The following is a 17,333-nucleotide window of genomic DNA, read 5'->3' on the forward strand; positions in this document are numbered from 1 at the left end:
ATACTTTTGATTGTTGTAGGCGCATAAACAAGCAATAACAATCGAATGTAGAGACAGAAATTAGCAATAGTTAAGGCTTTGGAGATGCTTCTTGTTCTGAATTAACACATCATACTTTCTACTTCAACGATGAATGATTCCTTCAATGGCAAGGCTATAAGTGATTAAGCCATGGGTCGTGGTCATTAATCTCCTCAGGTTCAGACCAAACATCCGAACAGACTAGATTAATCTGGGAGAGGGTGAAGCGCGCGCAAGTCAATCCCTTTGATGATCCTACTCAAAACGCCACAGACAAGGTCGGATCTTCCGAATCAGAGATTGATGCTCTTATGGTTCTAGCCCTTAGAGCTACAGGAACTTCAATTACCCCTGACTAATGAGGTTATATGTCATATACCCCAATTAATCTAGATAATTCTATTGGAACCCGTGATGCATCCTCAAGCTGTAGCTCAATACTATCCGGGTCAGGACTCATAAGGAACTCATGTAAAATCAAGATTTATAAGGATGAAGAACGACAATGTATCATAGAATAGAATCGAACGTTCATTGGAATAGAAAAGTAATTGTATTAATCCATAGGAATTAGCAGAGCTCCTAACCTTAACCTAGGAGGTTTAGTTGCTCATACTGTACAAAGTGAGTTCAAAGGTTCCAAAACTCGAAAGTTCCAAAAGAGATCCCTAACAATGGTGATCTACCCTTATTTATAATAATGACTAGATTTAAAAAGAAATTACTAATACTTAGAAATTACAATAATGAAAGAAACTAAGCTAAACGGTGCGAAAATCTACTTCTTGGCCCACTTGGTGAGTGTTTGGGCTGAGCTTGGCTTCTAACTTGAGGGAGTGGGCATCCAACGCCCAATAGGGGATAGATATGCTACTTCCTTGCTCCCTTTGTGGCATTGAACGCCAGTCTTGTGCATTCAATGCTGGCTTCTGTCCCCTTGGGGCGTTGAATGCCAGAAAGGGGGTAGTTTGGGCGTTCAACACCCATTTTGGGCCTTTATTTCCAAATCAAAGTATAAACCATTAAATATTTCTGGAAAGCTCTAGAAGTTAGCTTTTCAACGCTATTGATAACGTTTCATTTAGACCTTTGTAGCTCCAGAAATGCTAGTTTGAATGTATGGAGGTTAGGATCTGACAACATCAGTTGTCCTTTCTTTGTCTCTGAATCAGACTTTGCCAAAACTTGCCAAATTCACCCAAAATTCACCTAAAATCATAATAAAAACACAAAAGCTCAAATTAGCATCCAAAAATTGAATTTTACATTAAAACCTAATAAAACATAATGAAACTTAACAAAACATACTAAAAACACTAAGAAAATGACATCAAAAAGTGTATAAAATATCCGCTCATCACCTGTCTTGCTTATCATCGCCAACTTCCAACACATAAGTCACGATCTTCTTCTCGAAAACCATGTTATCCACCTTCATATGGATGTCGCCAGTGTTCTATCGATTGCTCTCCCGATTGGGAGTATCTTGAAGCAATGCCAGACGCTACTGCTTATGCTTCCCTAAGATGATCAGCGTTCCAACAGCATTTGGTGGAGTTCCAACAGCATTTGGGAGCTCACGTGTTTGCATCACTTTCTCAACATGTTCAATGCTGCAATTCGAAGACTTTGAGCTTTGAACCATTGCTTGTTTTAAAGAAGAATGCAGGTTGGCTTTCCTTTGGCCCACTCCATGTTTGTTAGTGAAAGAGAGATTTGGTCTCCCATTCTTAATCAAGGCCCTTTTGTTACATTGGGCTTGGAGTTTAGTAGCCCATTAGAATTATAATGCATAAGTTTTATTCAACTCCACTTTTTGTTTACCTTTTCGTTTGACTTCAGCCCCATCTCGCCTCCTTTGCATGTCCCTTATCCTCAACGTTAACATTTTGCATTAAAGTCTCCCCCAAATTCACTGATTGCTAAGTTTACATCATGATAAAAGATTGATATTCAAATTCAAAATGACGCGTTTTGGGTTGGGTTCGTCTTTTACACTTTTACTTTCATTCTTCTTCTTCTTTTCTTCTTCAATGACAAAATGCTAGGGTTCATAATAAGTAGAATGACCCTAATTATTGCTGATGATGTTAATAATTAAAAGGATAATGGAGTACCAGGAAAGCATGAGGTAAGTGCTTATTCTTATTTTAGTTTCATTTGAACAACTAACAGTTTTATTGCTCGAGAACAAAACTTGTTGGTGTATTATATAAGCAGGAAAAATAGAAAGCCATGTAAGTTCGTTTCATTCTGGGACTCAGCTCACTTGTTTTATGGAGCAAGGAGTTGACCATTGGAGATTACTATTACACATTGGTCCTTGTAAGCAACTCTTATTCTAATCAATCATACTTAATATACAGATTTTTCAATAAGCACAAAGAATTGGCAACATGAAAAATGGATCCTCTCAATGGATCTTGTAAGGTGTGATTTTACACGATACAAATAGATTTTGTTTAGATGTTATATTGGGTGGAAAAGATGAATTTTTTCTGTAAAATTACAAATAGAGCTCATCTATTAAAATTTTCATCTTATTTTTATCTGCCAACCAAGCGTACTCTAATGTAAGAACAAGATTTTTGGTAATTAATGCTTGATTTAAAGGTTGTAAGAGTTGGTGATTCTAACTAATGAAACCTTGTTTGAAGAAATATCATCCTGCAAGGGTACTTACCTTGATTTATCAACCATATGCACTTGGAACAATAGCAATAATGACATGGAACAAATCAAAGATCAATACTAGAATGTGTAATTTGGTAGGATACAGTTTTTTCTTTGCCAGCAGTTTTTTAGTTCTTGTTGTATCTGAACACTAGGGATGAATTAGGATTTTTTTAATGGGAGAGAGACCAAATTGGGTCCAATTGCAATCTTGCCACATCGTCTAGCTATCGAAATCTCCAACATGGCAAAGGATAGCCTATCAGCACTCTATCAGCTGAATCAACATCAGAAATTACCCCAGGGACCACTATAGTGCCTAGATCAGAATCTGGAGGACCACTATAGTGAAATTGGAACCTCAAGGACCGAATTGGGTAATCTAGTAAATCTCAAGGACTACTATGGATATTTACTCTAGCAATCACACTTACTACAAATCAAGTGTAAACTCTCGTATTCAATCTCATATTACACTTCATCAACATTGATCTTTTTTATGATTGGTAGTTCCAGATTAATTTGCACACATGTCCCTGGCATACTTTTCTCTTTCTGCTAACTTAGTCGCAAGGTCAATCTTGATTGGTTTTCCCACAGTTTTCGGTATTCTCATCATGGCCTGCTCATAATAATACTATATGTTTAAACTAGTAATTCTTATCCAAACAAGAGTAGATCTAAAAGAACACTTGTTTGACCTGAAGCTAGGACTCCACAGTTTTATAGCTACATAGCTACTCGAAAGCATCTATGACCACCTAGCAACACCCTTTCTCGATCTTTCGAAAGATCAAATTTAATAAAAAAAATCAAAACTCATGTCAAGGATCTCGTACCCTCCTCTAGTACGCCAAACTCCCTTAAATTTATGAACCAAGGCAGTGTAACTAAAGTATTTATCGAGCACTTTGATCACCATTGCTTCTTTATATGGTTCTGATAAAATTTTTGTAGCTTTCGGCGTGAAGACTACACTTAGTAGTACCTTATTCCCTTGTTTTTCGTTTATTTTGGCCATGCAGTCATCCACAAGTGAGACAGCTCTGACAAGAGCATTAGAGGATGAATTCTCCACAACTTTGTTTCAGAAAGAGATCTTAGCATGCTTCTCTAGATTATTTTCCTCGTTGCTTCGGATACGACCCCTTCCCTATTCTCCTCTTTATGTCTTCTGCCAGTGTTACCGGCTACCTCAATGTGTTTCTCCCTCATGATCTCTTTCCCTCTCTCACTTCCACTCATGTCTATCAATCCAAAACTCCCATAGTAGTAAAAATTCTAAATTTCTAATACATTTTTACATCTAGGGGTGTTCATGGATCGGATCGTATCCACAAATCTGCGGTAAATATCTGCATCCGATCCAAAAATTGCAGATACGATCTGATCCGCATACTGATCAAATCGAATAGGATCCAATCCGCACCCTTTAAGGATCGGATCGCGGATATCTGCTCTGCATCCGCATATCCGATCTGCGAATCCGCATATCTGCACAATAACAATTAAAAAAATAAATATGTATATTTTTGGTATTATATTTACTTATTTGTATTTTTTACTTAATAGTTATTATTAATATATTGTATTATTTTATTTTTATTATTTAGAAAAAGATTGATTAAAAATATTTTAAGAATAAATAAGTTTAAAAGTGTGAAAGAAATATTTTTTTGAATTTTTTATATAGAAATATAATTAAAAAAAAGGTTCAATTATGCAGATATATCCGATATCCGATTCGATTCGAGATCGGATCCGACATTAGAAAATACGGATATCATATCCGATCCGATTCGATGGAAATTGTGCGAATCGGATCGAATTTTCGGCTATATCCAATCCAATCTGATCCGCGTACACCCCTATTTACATCCTATCAATTTGAATTTAAAATAGAAAACCCAAAAAAAGTATATCTTGTACTGTGCTTGTTGGTGCGTGCTGTCTCTCTATCGATCCGTTGGCTTATGTACTTTAGATCCAATCATACAGTTTCACATTTTTTTATTGTACACTTTTTTTTTTCTTTTTATTTATTTATTTGGATCAATTACCACTCTAATATTACTGTAAAATGTATTGTGTATAAATTAATTAATTTAATGAAAACATTCTGCTGTCAAAAAAAATTGAAATATCAATATCCTAAAGATGTTTTAAACAGTACTACAAAGTTTTATCCCTAATATTCAAACTATCTATGATAAAATTTTGAAAATAAAGATTGTAATAATTATTGAACTACAAGTCTACAATCCACGATACATAGTTGAAATTAATTAACATTGGAAATTAAACAATTTTATTATCAATTTTATATAATAAATGAATTTGACAGAAATAGAACTTGACAGTGAATGAATGTAGGACCACATTAAATTTAGCAGGTTCGTTAGTTTGGAAAGTATTTGAGACATGTTAAAATGAAAATGTGAAGGCTCCGTGCATCAAATGTAGAAAAGAGTGGATGCATGTGAACACTCGACCTTTATACACTTTAGAATCACTAAATATTATTTCAAACATACTACTAAAAAGAATTGTTATATCAGCTTAAGCCTGGTTATAGAACTATTTTAGTTACAGATTCATTAATTTAATTAATTTAATTAAAATTTAATCGAATTAATTATTGAACCGTTTTAATTGAGTTATTTCAATTTATATATTTTTTTATTAAATTAAAAAGTTGATTATATTCAATATATTTTTTTTAACAAAAGAAGACTGATTATAATTTTAATAAAAATCAAATTTTTAACATAATTTACTTCTTCTTTGATAAATTTTTAACAAAATTCTGAGTATAATTTTAATAAAGAATCCAAGATTAATAATAAGATTTTTAGTTGATTATAAGTTTAGCAAAATTTCAGTATAATTTTAATAAAGATTAACAAGTAAACTAAAATCAACTAATCATTCATGTAATTCAAAGCAAGAAAACAAAAGACAATACAGAGAGTGAAAATAGAGGATTAAAATCAACTAATCGTTCAATCATTCAATGATTCAATTCAAAAAAGAGCTAATCATTCAATGGTTTAAATTTTAATCTGGGTAAAGAAAAAAAAATGTTCTGAGTAAAGAACAAAGAACAAAAACAAAAATTAAAAATTAAAAATAAAAATGAAGCCATTATCTTCATTCTGAGCAGCACTGTTAGTTGTATTGGTGAGACGCCAACACTAGAATCTCTCATCAGTCTCCCAATAAATAAACAGAGTCTTCTTTATTTTTGGTCAGAGCTAAGTCGTCCAGTAGTCCCGTCTTTAACGAACATCATCCAGTATCGGCCGGAACCGCCGACCCATTCTATGGTCGAATATCTTCTTGATGGTAAGGCCGTGCTCAGTGTCCCACCTAAAATGCAGCTGCAACAAAGAAACTTTAAAATTAGTTAAGTAGGATAGAAGGTATAAACTAGCTAAAAAGGTTTGAAACTAAAAAAAAAGGGTAATTATTGCCTATTTTTGAAACCAATGCTCCCTAGTCTCAATAGAGATCTTCGTGTAGATGGTCGTACATCAGTTTGATGACATTGGTCATCTCTTGAGTACACGCGTTATTATTTGACACAAACCTAACAACCCACAAACAAGAATCAACCTAAACCACTAAACAGGAATCATAATCATTAAAACTTAAAACAAAAATTGGGCAACCAAATCAACGTAAATCCACTTTGTTGGAATCAAGTTTTTAGGAACTTTAAACAATAACCATAATCATTGAAACCCTAAATCCACTAGACAGGAATCAATTCTCAGGAACTTCTAACAATAAAGTTAATCATGATCATTGAAACTTAAAAACACTAACTAGCCAAAAAAATCAACCTAAATCCACTAAATAGGAATCAATTTTCAAGAACTTTTAGCAACAACCAAATCATTGAAACAAAAAACATTAACCAGGCAACCAAATCAACCTAAATCTACTAGAAAGGAATCAATTTTCAGAAACTTCCAGCAAATCAATAATGATAATCATTGAAATTTAAAACACTAACAAGCATTCAAACCTAAATCCACTAAACTAGAATGAAATTTTAGGCACTTTTAGCGATAACAATAAACAGAAAATACATGAGACTGAACATGATACTTACCCCATGCCGCCATCAGGCCAAATGGTCAACTGTACGATGGGAGATGGTGGATGGGCATCAGTTGTTGCCTCACTTCTGTGGCTGGACTCTGAGGTCGCGGCATCCGTCGTTGGAGGCGGCGTCGACGTGGATGCGAGCTGCTGAGCAATAGGAGGCGGCGGCGTCGCCGTAGACGGAGGCATGTCGTTGGGATTAGGGACCATGATGAATGGCTAGTCTGCTAAACCTGCAACCTGTGGTGTCACTGGGGTGGTCGGAGTAGAGGGAGAGGATCCAGAAGTCTCGGGGGTACTGAAAGAAACCCTCCCTCTACCCCAACTACGACCAGCAACCTGATCCACAACACCTCTATCTGTCTTCATGTCTGTAAATATCAAATTATCAAACAATCTCAACAATAATTTCTCAGTAAATAAGTCATCAACGCAGCAATTAACACAATTAGGCAATTTCAAACACTTCAACAATTCAAAACCTAATGTATTAAATCTAATCTAACTTAATCAACCTAAATCCACTATAACTTTGAAACTGATTCAAAATTAAAATTGAAATTCTAATCAAACATAAACTAAACTAAACTGAAATTAAACAATTATCAAACAATCTCAGTAACAATTTTTCAGCAAAACAGTCATCAATGCAGCAATTAACACAATTAGACAATTCCAAATATTTCAAAAATTCGAAACCTAATGTATTGAATCTAACCTAAATTAATCAACCTAAATCCACTAAGGTTAGAAAACTAAATTGAACTAACTTTGATACTGATTCAAAATTAAAATTAAAATTCTACTCAAACCTAAACTAAATTAAACTAAAATTAAAGAAATTAGAAAAGAGTTGCTCAAGAACTTGTAATGAAGAACAAAGAAAATAATAAGGGAAGAGGTGAATGTTGCGGCAGTGGTTGCCAAAGTTGAGGTGGTGGCAGATGGTGGTGACGACGGAGGAGAGAGAGAGAGTGGGGGGGGGGGGGGAAGAGGGAGGGAGGGAGGGGAAGAAGGAGGAGTCAGCATAAAGGGTTGACAGTGACGAAGAGAAGGTAGCGACGATGGTGGTTTCGGCCGCAGTGGTAGATGGCAAGAGTGACAGCGATTAGGGAGAGAGAGAGGGGGGATGGTGGTAATGGTGGTCGAATGAGGGGGAAGAGGTTCATGATTTGAATTTATATAACCCTTTTACCGTCAGAAAATTTTGACGGTAAACTATTACGGGTCACCAAGACACATTATTTCACTAATTGGAGTTGCTGTTAGAATCCGACAGTAAAGGACGCGCCAATTCAACTTATTTTTCCTCCAAATATTACTGGCGGATTTACCGTCGGAAAGCAGAATCTGCCGGTAATTACTTAACCTTACAAATTCGACATTGTTATCGCTGGTAAATCCGCCGCTACTTTGTGATGCTAAATTTGATGGTAAATCCAAGGTTACTCGAAATTTTTCTTATAGTGTGTTAAAAGAGGAAGAAGCGTAGACAAAGTAGTGCCCGAACGTTACGAACGGCGACAGTAACTCTCACACCTTGTGGTCGTGGAGTTTCCACTGTCTTAGAGTTTCTCACTTTCTTTTCTCTCTATTTTGACATTTGGGAGAGGAAAAATTTTGTTTGAATATGAGAGGGAGGGCTCGAGAACTTTAGAAGGAGATCCGTCTCTTTCTCTTTTTTTTTTTTAACAATAAAATAACGTCGTTTCATAAAATCAACTGAATCCTAATTCGACACAATTAATTAAAATTGTCAATTTTAATCGATAAACAAAATCATATTATTATCTAATTTGCAATTAAACTAATCTGATCAACTATTCGATCTAATTTTTATAACCATGCTTAACATGCTTAGCTTATGAAAAATATAGACACACAGCCATAAAAAATTTGATAAACAAAGATATATACACCCACATAATCATTAAAGTATACATACATGCATATAGACATAGTGCTATTATTTAGAGTAAAATAAACTTTAAAATAATCTCTAATTTTTTTTCTAATGGTCACTTTAATCTCTTATCATTGTTTAGTAATTATTAGTTTCTAAACTTTTACATTATTAAATAAGTACGTACGTAAATTTGTAGTTAAAATATTTTAAGTTCATATTGAACTATCAAATTTTATTAAAGAAAAAATAAAGAATTTATTTCACAATTTTAAAATACATAAACTATCTAATAAAATTAACCATCAATTCGATATTTAAAAAGTTTAAATATTGACAAAAAAATTCCTAAAATATATTATCAATCAAATAATTTTTAAAATAATTTTTAAAATTTAACAAATGTATCCATAATTTTACAAGAATTCATTTTTGATAAGCGTAATATTAAAGTAGTTATTAAAATTATACGATTTAGCTATCTTTAAAAATATGACATAAAATTAAATAAAAGACACAAATTTATTGATACCTCTTTATCCTTGTAAAATTTTTGGATAATAATAACTAATATTTAGTGACAATTTTTATTTATTCATATAGGTCTATTTAAAATTTGTATATTAAAGTTAATTTTTAAAAATAATTAAAATGTATTTTCATAAATGATTTTGAAAATATTCTAATTTATAACAAAAAAAAGAAATGCAAATACAGAAAACTTTCAATTAATAAAATGCAAAATATTAACTTTGTCATTTTTAAAAAGCAGAGAAAATAGGATGGTGATGTAACACGAGGACTGGAGGGTCGACGATATTATGCCACGTAGCTAAACATTTTGCATCGAATGGGCCATGGCAGCAAATAATAGATGACACCTTCGCTGGTCCTTACCTTACTGCGTAACACGCAATCACCCCCCATTTCCCGGTCCTATATTTTCCCCAGATCTACACTCACTCAACTCCCAATCACTTCACAAACACACACACTCGCTCCATATCCAACCTCTGCTTCAGATCTACCTAGGGTTTTTCCTCATATCACCACTTCAATTTTCGTTAGAATATTGATTTGATGCTGGAGTTGGGAGGATGAAGTAAGGAACTGAATGTGAGGGGGGCACAATGGGGACGATGATGGGTGGGGGATTATGGTATGAATCATCACCGAAAAGGGTTCCAAGGGGGGTCTGGTTAAGGTTCCAAATCTCAATGGGCGTCCTCGTGGGTGGAAATCACACCTCCTCCAGGTTTTGCACTCGCTAATCATCTCTTCTTCTCTACTTTCCGGCTTTCAAATCTTTCAAGAACCCTTTCTTAGTGTTCAATCAATCAACCGAACTCCGAACTTCCTTTTTTTTATTTAAATTTTTCTTTATTGGTGTTATCTTCAATCCTCGAATCCCATGGATGCCAAAGCCATGAAACTCCAGATCCTGAAGGGGTCCATAGCGAGGCGCGTGTTCTTCCGCTCAATCATGCTCGCCTCCGCCATCTCGATCGTTTCTCTGCTCCGCGCCTTCTCCGCCTTCGACTTGGCTGACTTAGCTCCGGTGACACTGACCTACACCGACTGCGTCGCCGCGGGTTCCGAAATGCGTTTCGAAAACGCCACTCTCCAGAGCCGCGTGCTCAGCACTTTCTGGAGGTCCTTCTACTGCGAGAAAGACGAAAACTTGACGGTCAACGTGGTCAACGACCTTATGAAGAAGCAACTGTTGGATTGCGGAGCCAAGAGCCTCTGCGTCGGAGAAGGTTCGGCGATGGCCGTCGCCGCCATGAAGCACATGGGATTCTCCAGCGTTACCGGTGTCCACAGGCACCGGTTCTTCTCCCTCAAGCAGAAGAAAATCGTGTACGAGCTCAATTACCAGGACTGTTCATTCGATTTCGTGCTGTCAAGGGATCTTGACAAGGTTTCTGTTCCTGCGTTGCTCGTTCTTGAGGTTGAGCGTGTTCTAAAGCCAGGTGGTGTCGGTGCCCTTCTTGTGGGTCCCACTGGCTCCAATTCCATCCCCAACGACCTCATTAGGTCTGCAACACCGGTTTCATCGTTGCTAAGATCTTCCACCGTTCTGCATGTTGGCTCTGTTGGTGATCTCAACCTTGTTGTGTTCAGGAAAAGGGTGGCAAATGATACTGCTTCTGGTGCTTTCTATCAGTATCCACTTCCTGCGGATTGTTCTAGCATAAGTCTTACAAAGCCTTTGATTCAGCTCATGGAGCCTCTTGTGAGTCAGAAGCCGCCACTTGGGTATGAGAAGATGGTACCTTACTTGCCAAAGTTCGTGGATGTTTCTTCTAGGAAGAGGATGGTTTATATTGATATTAATGGGGGGCGAGAGATCCTCAATGCTGATGATAATCCTAGTGATTGGTTCTTGCCATCTTACCCTATTAGTCAAAAGGATTTCAATGTGTATTTTGTTCACTATAACACTTCTGTAATGTTGTCCTATGTGAAGCGACCTGGTGTGACATTTGTTTACTATCCCGGGTTGGCCGGTAAGGCCGCGGCCAAGGCTAATCTTGATGCTGCTGACGATGATGATGGAGATTTGGAACCGTTTGTTGGGGAGGACGAGTTTGATTTCCTTGCTTGGTTCAAGGAAACTGTGCAGTATGCTGATTTTGTTGTCCTTAAAATGAATGCAGGGAATGCTGAAATGAAGTTCCTCTTGGATGTGTTTGAGAGTGGAGCAATATGCTTTGTGGATGAATTGTTTCTGAGGTGCCCAGAGAGTGGAAATGACGATGAGAAAACTGTTATTGGCAAGGATAGCTGCATGGATATTTACAAGGGTCTCAGAAGCAATGGTGTCTACGTTCATCAGTGGTGGGCGGACTAAATTATGCATCAAGGGATGAATCTATGATGATTATGATCTGAATAAGAAGCAAATTGTGTTTCCAAGTGTCTTGTGAGTTATTATTGCGTTTTGTTGTTTGTTGAGGTGTGTTGGATGCTATGAACATCCGAGTGCTTTATGGTTGGGCGCTTGCTACTAAATAATCAACCACTGTTGTCATTCTCGTACGGTTTGCTAATAAAATCTCTGTTATGTTCCTTTATCTTTATTTAATCTAAGTTTTGGGGTGTGTTTTAGGCTTCTAATACAAAATGAGGCCATCGGCATCAATTAACGTACCTATTATTTAATTCTCAATAGATGCCATGATGAATAATACTTTACTCTTATCCTGTACGTTGGTTATTGTTGTACTAACGCCTTGGTGTTACAATATTTCTCCTTATGTTTGACCTTGTGCTTCACACTTATTTAGTTCATTCAATCTTCAATTTACCTTGCATGTTTTTGAATATCTCTCTGAGCGCTACACTGCGACGAAAGACTTCTGATCACTGTACTTTCTGTGATTTGGATATTGGTTTGAAACTTTGAATACCTAGGTCAAGAAGGTTACCGAGTGTCCATTGTGTGAACCGTAATCACGTCATGTTAGAGGAAATTGTTATATCGTATATATCTACTTTTTAATTACATCTTGAATAGCAAACTCGATGTGTTAGATGCAATATAAAATTATAAAGCAACAAATATTTTAGCCTACTCCTAAAACACATCCGAGGCCACTCTTCTTCACTTGGCAACGCTATGTGCATGCATGCGGTAGTTTATTCTTCCGGGTATTATCTTAATTTATCTACAACTACAAGGACGTTACTAAAGTATTTTAAATGAAAAATTATTGGGAGCCAGTAATTTTTAGTAGTTTTGACCAATCATTTGACCAGCACAAATACTAAATTATTTTTAACAGATAAATTTTACTAATTCACACGTATAAACTTTGAAAAGTGTGAGTACAAATTATATTGATTCATGTGTGCAAATTTCTGGTAATATAAGTACAAATTATAGCCTTATTGTGTGTAAAATATTTATAAATAATGAGTGTAAATTAATACTGATCAAATATGGGCCAAAAAAGATAAATATTTGCTGGCCATATAACATTGCTCATTTTTAAATATCCATTGGCTTGTTGGTTATACAAGACCAACAGAGATGAGTGCATGATAAAGCTGTCAACATCACCCGACCCACAACCTTACGTTTCCCCAAACCGCAAACAAAACATAGCTGGAGATAGGATGAGAAAAGAAAGAAACACCCATCACACATACTCGTATGACAATCCATGTGTCAAACATCGACACCTTGATCTTTCATAAGCCACAACTGTAACTATATGGAAATGGGAAAGGAAGCTAGCTAAATGGGAAAAGGCAACCTAAACCTTAAGGTTCCGATCTCCTCCATCAAAATACCTAATTCTACATTGTTACAATCCCTAAATGTCTTCCCCTTCCTAAATCCCAATGTTTTGTTAAGCAAGGTTGTTACCATTCAGTTACCTCTTCTTCCCCTTGATCTCTATTCCTTACCCACTCTTTATTATGTTCCCTTTACCTCGTAAGGTGGGATGCCCAACATACCCTCCTTATCGATACTATAAAGGACTCAACTTTTTACAACAGGGACGACAAAAATATACATTAATACAGGCTATTACAGAAAACCGAAAAACATCAAAGCTTTCGTTTTTTTATTTATTTAAGTGTTATTTGAAGTGAGACATTTAATTATATTTTGTAAGGGAAGGTATTGTATTAGTACTGTCTTATACAAGCCAGGTGCAAAGCGAGCCTGTTCACCATGTTAAACCTCATGTCATCATATATAGGATTCATTCTACAATTTTTTTTTTCCCTGGTTATGGAAGAAACCAGAAAAATGAGGCAGAAACCTAGAAATGAATGAAACAGGGAGAAGTACTAAAGTATGACACTTGGGCTGTACAGGAATATTGAAGGGCAACCAATATAAATTCCTCATTCCTCAGGTCCTACCTTTATCTCCAAAAGCCTCTCAACTGGTTGTCTGCAAATTGGGCATCTATTTGTCTGGAACCTCAAAACCTTTGCGCATCCATTACACATGCACTGCCAAAAATAACACGGGGAATCCAGTCAATGTTATTGTTGAAGAGTGAAGACCAACACTAATAAAAAAATTGTGAACAGTTAAATATGACTAAATAATCATCAGTTCATTAAAAGCCCCAGAATGACAAGGGATAGAAGGACAATCATACTGCCCTAATACTAACGATTAGCATCGCATCATACTGTCAACAAATCGAAGTAAACTTTATTAAAGAAAGGGCAATGCAAATACCATATGTCGGCAGGGATGGACAATTGTGTCGCGAGGCTCTGTCAAACAGATGACACATTCTTTCCCCTGGTCACTCTCATCTGCACCAGTCTCTGTTGAACTTCCAATACCGTATATCTCCTGCAACTCATACCTCATTCCATTCGCCCACAAAATCTGCTTGACAACTTTTACCCGGAATTCACCTTTCTCCTTCTCAAACACTGCTTGTGTTATCTGCGAGTTTCTGGTATTAGATGTTGTAGTTTCATCTGATCCATTGGTATTACTAGGAGATGCATCTGCCTTTACTACGAGAGGGTAGACATCCATCTCACCCACTTGCAATAATTCTGTCTCATTAAACATTTTAAAATCAATACCACTTCCAGCAGGCTGCCTGAACTTCTGGCCAAGACCTTGCTGAAAATTAACCGTCACGGGTGCGAGAAGGTTTTCTTTCACTGGTGTTAGAATGCAGCTTTCATTTTCTTTTGCAAAGAAATAAATTGTGATGCTGTTAAAGAGATAAAGAAACAGGATAGTTAGAACATGCAAAACAAAGAATTTTAGTACAAAAACATTCATAATCAGTAGATCATCATTTGATGACAAAAACCTCAACACAAATGGCAATTAGCATTTAAGACAAAAGTATAAAACATGGCTACATAATGCTGTTTCACAGTAAAGCAAAAAGTACTTATAAATACTGAAAGTAATCCAATGGTATTTTCACATTAGAAAGGGAGGGGGGAAAAATCAGCTTACGCAATGTTGGAGAAATAAAGTATGTATTATAGAAACAACTCAGATAATTAACAACGGATGCATACTAGAAACATATATTGCAATAAGAGGTAATAGATCATGCAAGAGAGAATGTGATTCCATAACGCTCCCAACCCACCCCCTACTGATTATCAAACAAAGATGTATCATCTCTCCAGCAATCTGTAGCAGCAATAAGTTATGCTTTGTCAAATTGGCTCCCCAGATTATAAAGAAAATCAAGCCCTAGATACACGAATATTTTCTAAACCAGCAAACCACAACCACCTGCAAAACAAGATATTCATTCAACAAAAACGGTTTTCCATAGAATTAAAAAAAGGGGTCAATGAGCTACCGAAGCCATCAACTTCTTGAATGCAGCAACCTTCCTACTTCCTACACAAATCTTTTCTTCCGATAATATAATTGCATATCTAAATGGATAAACATATAACATGGTGTCAATTATATTAGCACATTCATATCCTAATTTACATTACAATCACCTTTGATTCAGTTTAGTCAAGTTTACCACCACAGCATGAAAGGTTCGAGCACAACATCACAATATGTATTCAACAAACACGACAACCACGACATACATTGATAATTCAACACAACAAAATTCATTCACATAATTAACATTACCATGATCAACAACTAACAGAAAAGCCAAAAAAAAAAAAAAAACTTACCAGCCAGAAACCGTGGCGTCAAACGTGAAAGAGACGAGGAATTGGCCAGGGTTCACCTCATCGGGCTCGATCTTCAATGTTTCCTTCTTGACATTTACGTCGTTCCTGATTGTCACGGCCTTCTGGTGCTCCACGATAGGTGCTGGAGGAGCCACCATGGTCCCGCAAGGGTAACCTCGGCCGCCAACCCACCCGACCCCCATTTGAGGCTGGTGCTGGTGCTGGTTGTGGTGGGGGAAGGGCACCGTCGGCGGCGGAGGGTAGTAAGCGGGGTAAGGGTACTGCGGGTATTGCATCGGACGGTTCTGGTTCGGGTACTGAGCCGGGTACGGGTTGCCTCCGGGATACAGGAAGGGATTGGAGGTGATCTCCGGCTGGGGCGTCACCGGAGGAGGAGGCGGTGGATGAGTCCTTCTAGAAACAACATGTCGCCGACGGGTGGTGCCGCCGCTACTCGATGCGTTGCCCATGATTGGGGAATTAGAAAAACAAACCCTAATTTTGAATAAAAAGTTTTTCCCCCTTCTTTTGTGAATAACTGGATTTTTCAGACACCGGTGGTTCCGGCGGTAGAATTTTTGTTTTTTGTTTTTCTTTTCCTTCTTTTGTGTTTTAGAGAGCTTTGTAAAAGAAATAGAGAGAGAAATGAAAATGTGGGAAAGGGGGGAAGGAAATGAACGTAAGATTTATGAGCAGAAAAGCTTAGAGGGTTTGTTGTTGTTCTGGTTGTTATTGTCGTTGATGTTGTTGTGTTGATGGTGGTGGCGAAAAAGGGTGCTGTGAAAACTTGGAATTATTGAAGGAAGATTCTCTCTCTTTAAACAATAAAATAAAAAAATAAAATAAAATACTTTGGGTTTTTAAGATTTTTTTTTTTTTGAAGAATATTAGAGAATTATTAAAATTTATTATTTTTTATTATTAAATATAAGATAAAATATATTATTAAATTATTAAAATAAAAATTAAATTAATAATTAAATAATAACAAAAAGTAATAAATTTTAATGTTTTTATTTATTTATTTTTAGTGTTCTAGGTAATTAGATATGGTAACGAATGAAGCTATGAATAGAAGAATAAAAGATTATGTATGTTTATTTATTAGATTTGGAACCAGATGAGATTAAAATAGAACGGACAAAGCAAATATTAAATCCTGAAATAAATATAGATAGAGAATAGATGGGGACATGGGATTGCGTAAAGCTCAACCCAGAGGAAAAACACAATTCGTAGGAAGGAGAGTGGGCAAGTTAATACCTAATAAATAATAATACGTTATACTATATTAGTTTGGTCAGTTTGGAACTTTGGATAGATGTATAAATATTTTTTTTAATTTTTAATTTATAAAAAAGTTATATTATTAATATTTGGTATAATTTTAAAATTAAATTATAATTTTTAAAAAATTATTTGAATATTTATAAAAAATTAAAAAAATAATTTTTTATAATAAAAATTTTAAGATTAAAAAGTTAAATATAAAATAATTTATTTATAAATTATTTTTAATAAAAATATTTGTTATTTAAATTTTTTTAAAAAAATAATTAAACTATTTATTCAAACTAAATTTAAAAAATTTTTGTATCTTTTTTTTAAATTATAATATTAAATAATTAATTTCTTCTGTCAAAATTAATTAATTAATTATTATTTATTTTAATTATTTTATAATTTATTTTTATTATTATATTATTTTTTAAAAAACAATTTAAATTTTTATATCATTATTAATTATTTTATTTATTTATTTAAATTTAAATTTGTATTATATGAGAGTTGAATCCAAAATCTTTTAGTAAAAAAAGGAGAAATATGTTATGTGAACTAAGCCTCGTCGCCATAGCAAAACTATCTGAGCCTGATGTCAATGTCAGAAAAACAGTTTTTTCGTTTTGGTGACGCGACAGAGGGCTCAACAGCTCAACCCATTCACCGAGTTGAGAACCAATGGCCCTTC

The 17,333-nt window shown here is 35.4% G+C and overlaps 2 protein-coding genes across 2 annotated transcripts; one reads left to right on the forward strand and one right to left on the reverse strand.

Moving 5' to 3' along the window:
• The first annotated feature begins 9,651 nt into the window (after positions 1 to 9,651).
• Positions 9,652 to 11,779, forward strand: LOC130935334 (uncharacterized). Its single transcript, XM_057865034.1, has one exon. The coding sequence runs from the start codon at positions 10,119 to 10,121 to the stop codon at positions 11,559 to 11,561; it is 1,443 nt and encodes a 480-aa protein (XP_057721017.1). The 5' UTR covers positions 9,652 to 10,118; the 3' UTR covers positions 11,562 to 11,779.
• Positions 11,780 to 13,230: 1,451 nt separating this feature from the next.
• On the reverse strand, positions 13,231 to 16,147 carry LOC130932976 (probable E3 ubiquitin-protein ligase LOG2). Its single transcript, XM_057862454.1, has 3 exons — positions 15,365 to 16,147; positions 13,917 to 14,412; positions 13,231 to 13,681 (listed from the first exon to the last, which is right to left on the reverse strand). Exons 1-3 carry the CDS (start codon positions 15,832 to 15,834, stop codon positions 13,571 to 13,573), a joined length of 1,077 nt encoding a protein of 358 aa, XP_057718437.1. The 5' UTR covers positions 15,835 to 16,147; the 3' UTR covers positions 13,231 to 13,570.
• Positions 16,148 to 17,333: the final 1,186 nt, after the last annotated feature.

The sequence above is a fragment of the Arachis stenosperma genome, chromosome 6 (genome assembly GCF_014773155.1).
Source record: "Arachis stenosperma cultivar V10309 chromosome 6, arast.V10309.gnm1.PFL2, whole genome shotgun sequence".
In the NCBI taxonomy this organism is placed as follows: domain Eukaryota; kingdom Viridiplantae; phylum Streptophyta; class Magnoliopsida; order Fabales; family Fabaceae; genus Arachis; species Arachis stenosperma.

Excerpts from the sequence above, each read along its gene's own strand:
- LOC130935334 (XM_057865034.1), top strand. The coding sequence starts at position 10,119 with ATGGATGCCAAAGCCATGAAACTCCAGATCCTGAAGGGGTCCATAGCG.
- LOC130932976 (XM_057862454.1), bottom strand. The coding sequence starts at position 15,834 with ATGGGCAACGCATCGAGTAGCGGCGGCACCACCCGTCGGCGACATGTT. Across the intron at positions 14,413-15,364 it reads GACGCCACGGTTTCTGGCTG|CATCACAATTTATTTCTTTG; the intron begins GTAAGTTTTTTT and ends TCTCTTTAACAG. Across the intron at positions 13,682-13,916 it reads TCCATCCCTGCCGACATATG|TGCATGTGTAATGGATGCGC; the intron begins GTATTTGCATTG and ends TATTTTTGGCAG.